The sequence below is a fragment of the Egretta garzetta genome, unplaced genomic scaffold, assembly GCF_000687185.1.
Source record: "Egretta garzetta isolate BGI_Z169 unplaced genomic scaffold, ASM68718v1 scaffold27, whole genome shotgun sequence".
Classification (NCBI taxonomy): Eukaryota; Metazoa; Chordata; class Aves; order Pelecaniformes; family Ardeidae; genus Egretta; species Egretta garzetta.
Window position 1 is genome coordinate 1,050,398 of NW_009260400.1, and position 3,966 is coordinate 1,054,363.

Consider the following 3,966-nt stretch of genomic DNA (forward strand, 5'->3'; position numbering starts at 1 on the left):
AGGCCAACAACGGCAACGCAACGGCCCCCGGCCAGCTTTATTCTCCCCCTCTGGCCCAAAAAACCGTACGTTTTCCTAACCCGGGCCTTCCATCCCCAGGACCACAGTGAATGGCCCTACCACTACATTTCCCAGTATTTTTTTCAGTATCAATCCCACACAGCTTCAATTTGACTGAAGCATCAAGCTGCACGCAGTGTAACAGTACAACCAGCAACAGAACGCAGCACTTCGGCAAGCTTCAGTTCTCTTGGCAGTACGCTCCCTCCAATGATGCCTTCATCAACAAGGGCAGCGCACCTGCTCAGAGGCAGAATTTGGGAACAAGTCTTTTTTAAAAGAGTTAAGGAAAACCACGGAAGGCTAAAGGCATTAGGAAGGGACACATCCACTGGAACTGATGTTTGGCCAAGCATCTTAAAAAAACCCCAAACCTACAGAGGTTGATATTTACTGCCTGCGAGGATCTGAAATGTTGAGGTAAGGAAGCAGAAGCATCAGAACATCCCTTGTGGGATGACACAGCACACTGGTCGACATAACATGGAACCGCTTGCAGATGGCATTAGCAAGACATTTAAACATGACCCAAATTCAGTCCCGTAGCTACAGAGAATACACAAAATTAATTTTACTTCCCTATTTAAGTGGATCTCAGGCCAGTCCAACAGAATTTGTGATTTTCTTAAGGGGGCAGAGAGGGAGCAGTTACATCTCCTCCAAGCCCTGTACACACAGCCACGCTTCCAGATCAGTTCCGAGAAGCTTTGAACAAACGCTACACTTGCCTCGAAGCGCTCGTACTCCCACAAACCAGAAATTTCCTTCTCCAAGTTACAAAGACTCAAAATTATATTGCACCTACTGAGGCCATTTAATTTCTTCCTCAGACTAAATTCCCTGCTCAGGAATGCAGACCAGAGCATCTGAGTGGTCCCTGAATGGGTTAGGTCATCCTCTTGTTTCCAAAATCTTCTGTATTCCTGAAGGAACGTATAATAAAGTTTGAAATACATACCTAAAAGTAGGAGACAACTAAAGAAAAAAAAAAAAAAAAACCAACAAAAACCCACCATCCCCAAGACAAACAGAATCTTAACCATTTTGTTTAATGTTGTACAAAAAAAAATTTGGTGAGTATTACAATGAAAAGTGATTAAAACACTGATACCACATTGCCATCCTGCTACCTAAACAGTTGAGATTCATTCCTCTAGTCATACGATAGAAAGCTTAGTGGCCTTCGGGAAAGAATGACAAAAAAAAAAAAAAAATCCTTGCATCACATGTATTCTTTTCTCTACATCTTAAAGCTGTGCTCACAGAGACGGCTTCTTCTGTCAGACTCTTCAGGTGTACAGGAATTCAGTTGTAAATAAAGTTGAACCTAAAATTAAGAGGATTATACCAGGTGAGGGATTTTCATTCTTTTCATTTAAGTGACATTTTAAAATGAACAAGCAAACGTTCTGTTCCTGCCCTTGATAAGCCTCCACCCAATGGTACACAAGTGAATTTTTTACTAAGACAGCTTTATAGTATAGCAGGAAGCATCATTTTTAACGGCCAATCCTACACTAGGATTGCACAACAGTCTCTTATGGTTGCAGAAGAACTAATTATTAACGTTTCGTCTCTTAAGAGAGCTTCACAGATAGGAAAACACCAGTGAGAGTTACACACCGCCACCAACAACTATTTCCCAGCATTTCTGCTATCAGGGCCAACTTTATACGCCCCAAGGGCAACAGATGAGTATACCCAAGAGAACAGCTCATTCTGCTCAGCTAAATTTCACAACAAGCAGCAGTCACACAGCGGAAGCAAGCGTCTCAACTTCCAGATGTCTGTCCTTGGGACGCCTCTGACGCGCTGGTACCAAACTGGCATTTGCCTGTGTCATAGCCAGCGTTTTGCTGGTTACTCAGGAGAAAGTATCTGCTGCCTACAGAGCAGGGGGAAGCCCCCATCACTACAACTGCCCAAACTGGGACTATGGGGAGAAAAAAGAAAAACCAAACCCTGTTACGGGCAATACCAGTGCTGACATTCTGTTAACAGATTTTTATTTTCATTGAGGTAGGTGGATGACGGAATTCCTTCCCCGAGGAACAGCCAACAGGCTGGGTGATGCCTAGTATTCCTGAACACTTGCTGGAGTTAACAGAAACCAGTGAGACCGGTGAGCTCTGGAGACCTGAGGTACAAGCTATTTTCAGGTAAGAAAGCCAAAAAGCGCGTACATTAGGAAAAGGAAAGAAAAAATACAGCTGTCCCTAGAGGTATTTGGTTAGAAACACGCTGCACGTTATAAACTCTGCTACACAAGCGTCTAGGAGAAAAAAAACAAAACAAAAAAAGCAGGAAGCTGTGATAACACGCACACCTAGTGCAACGCCTCAAACTTTTACTCTCACACTGCCCCCAACACTTGCAACAAGCTGTTCCTTAGCCCGCGCATAGCTTCATCCTTGCCCTCTTTCCTCTTTTCCTTTGCTACAACTGCTAGATAGGAATTTGCTGCTAGCAAGTTGCCATCAGCACCTCTAAACTGTCCATCCCATCTCGTCTGAGACAGATTTGAAGCTCTCTGGCGTAGCTGCAGCCCTTTCACGGCTGGTTTCTGTAGTGCCTAGCCTTCCTCAGGTGTCCCGCAGCAAACATGTATCCCAGGAATGATAATACAAATAAATCATAATATACCTGCTCAAAAGTTGAGGAAGGCTGGAAATAATGGGTCCGTATCCCGGTGCGTTGTCATAGAGTTCAAACAATGGTGCAGCGACCAGCTTGTAATTTTTGGGGACTGCAAACAAAGCTAAAAACAAATCGGAGGTGGTTAATAAGAAAAACCACCACACATTTCAGCCAAGGCATCACCACCCCTCAAAACAAGATCACTACATATAACACTATGGTACTATAGGTTTGTTCCTCTTCCAGTTAAATACGGGGTTCCTACACTGTACATACACCGATGCCGGAGCAGGAACGAGCATTTACGAGGAGCTCCTGTTCAAAGGACTGCCCTACCTTCAAAACTGGTATCAGCACTGAATTTTTTTAGCAATCAATTATAAACAACTGCAAAGCATACAAACACAAATGCGCTACCACATTTCCTCGCACGAGACACAAGCTTTAGACATTGTTAGAAATACAATCCTTCACTGCAAACAAACACTTACCCTTTTCTTGAAGCTGGACCAAGAAAAGCTTTTTGTGCTCTTTTGGCTTTGTAATGTGAGCTGGGATATAGGGATACTGGAAGAACAACAATAAAAATTGGTTGTACAGACCTTTGCAAATATTGTGCAGTCTTCAGTGCTACTTTATAAATGATCAAGCACCGTGCAAGCTTTCAATGTGTCGCATATTGTTCTTTCATGGCATCAAATCATTAAAACCACTTTTATAAGAAGGTACTCTGAAAGGAATGCTGTTGCTGTCATGACTACCAACAGGACCTAAAGAGGCACCGCTACTCATGAGCAGTTAAAAACAACCCAAGGCGACAGAAATGCATTAACAGCAAACTGCGCAAGTATTTTCAGTATCAAAGCATTTAGAAATGAAATGGGGTAGCGAGACTATTTTATTCACAGGGCATCTGTTCCATATGCAGCAGCACAGGAGTTTTCCACTGTGGCTAAAACAGGAGTTTAAATAGTGTGTCTGGCTCGGCACAGGACAGGAAGTTATTACATCCAGTGGTTTCTCATCCCTCAGGACAGGTGTGAGGAGGGAGAGGGGAGTTTTCAGAAGTTTGTACTTTCTCCTCAGCCACAGAAAGGAGATGAAACAGGTAAACAGCAGGAAAACTAATTGCTCACGCAGCAGGTACTGCAAAAGGCCAACTGGTAGGTTGAAGGCTTTGGAAGAACAATCAACATGTGACTGAAGATGATAAAAGTCAACGTAAGTACTCACCTGTGGAGGTTCAAAGTTCGGTCTCCACCAGTTACC

The 3,966-nt window shown here is 43.4% G+C and overlaps 1 protein-coding gene across 1 annotated transcript in view; it reads right to left on the reverse strand.

The window, feature by feature from the left end:
- Positions 1–1,136: 1,136 nt before the first annotated feature.
- NUDT21 (nudix hydrolase 21) overlaps positions 1,137–3,966 on the reverse strand; it is a 7,021-nt gene continuing 4,191 nt past the window's right edge. The window contains 4 exon segments of the mRNA XM_009643308.2: positions 1,137–1,387; positions 2,704–2,818; positions 3,189–3,264; positions 3,931–3,966. The exon segment at positions 3,931–3,966 is cut by the window's right edge and continues 16 nt beyond it. Of these exon segments, the coding sequence (XP_009641603.2) occupies positions 1,366–1,387; positions 2,704–2,818; positions 3,189–3,264; positions 3,931–3,966 (249 nt within the window). The 3' untranslated portion in view covers positions 1,137–1,365.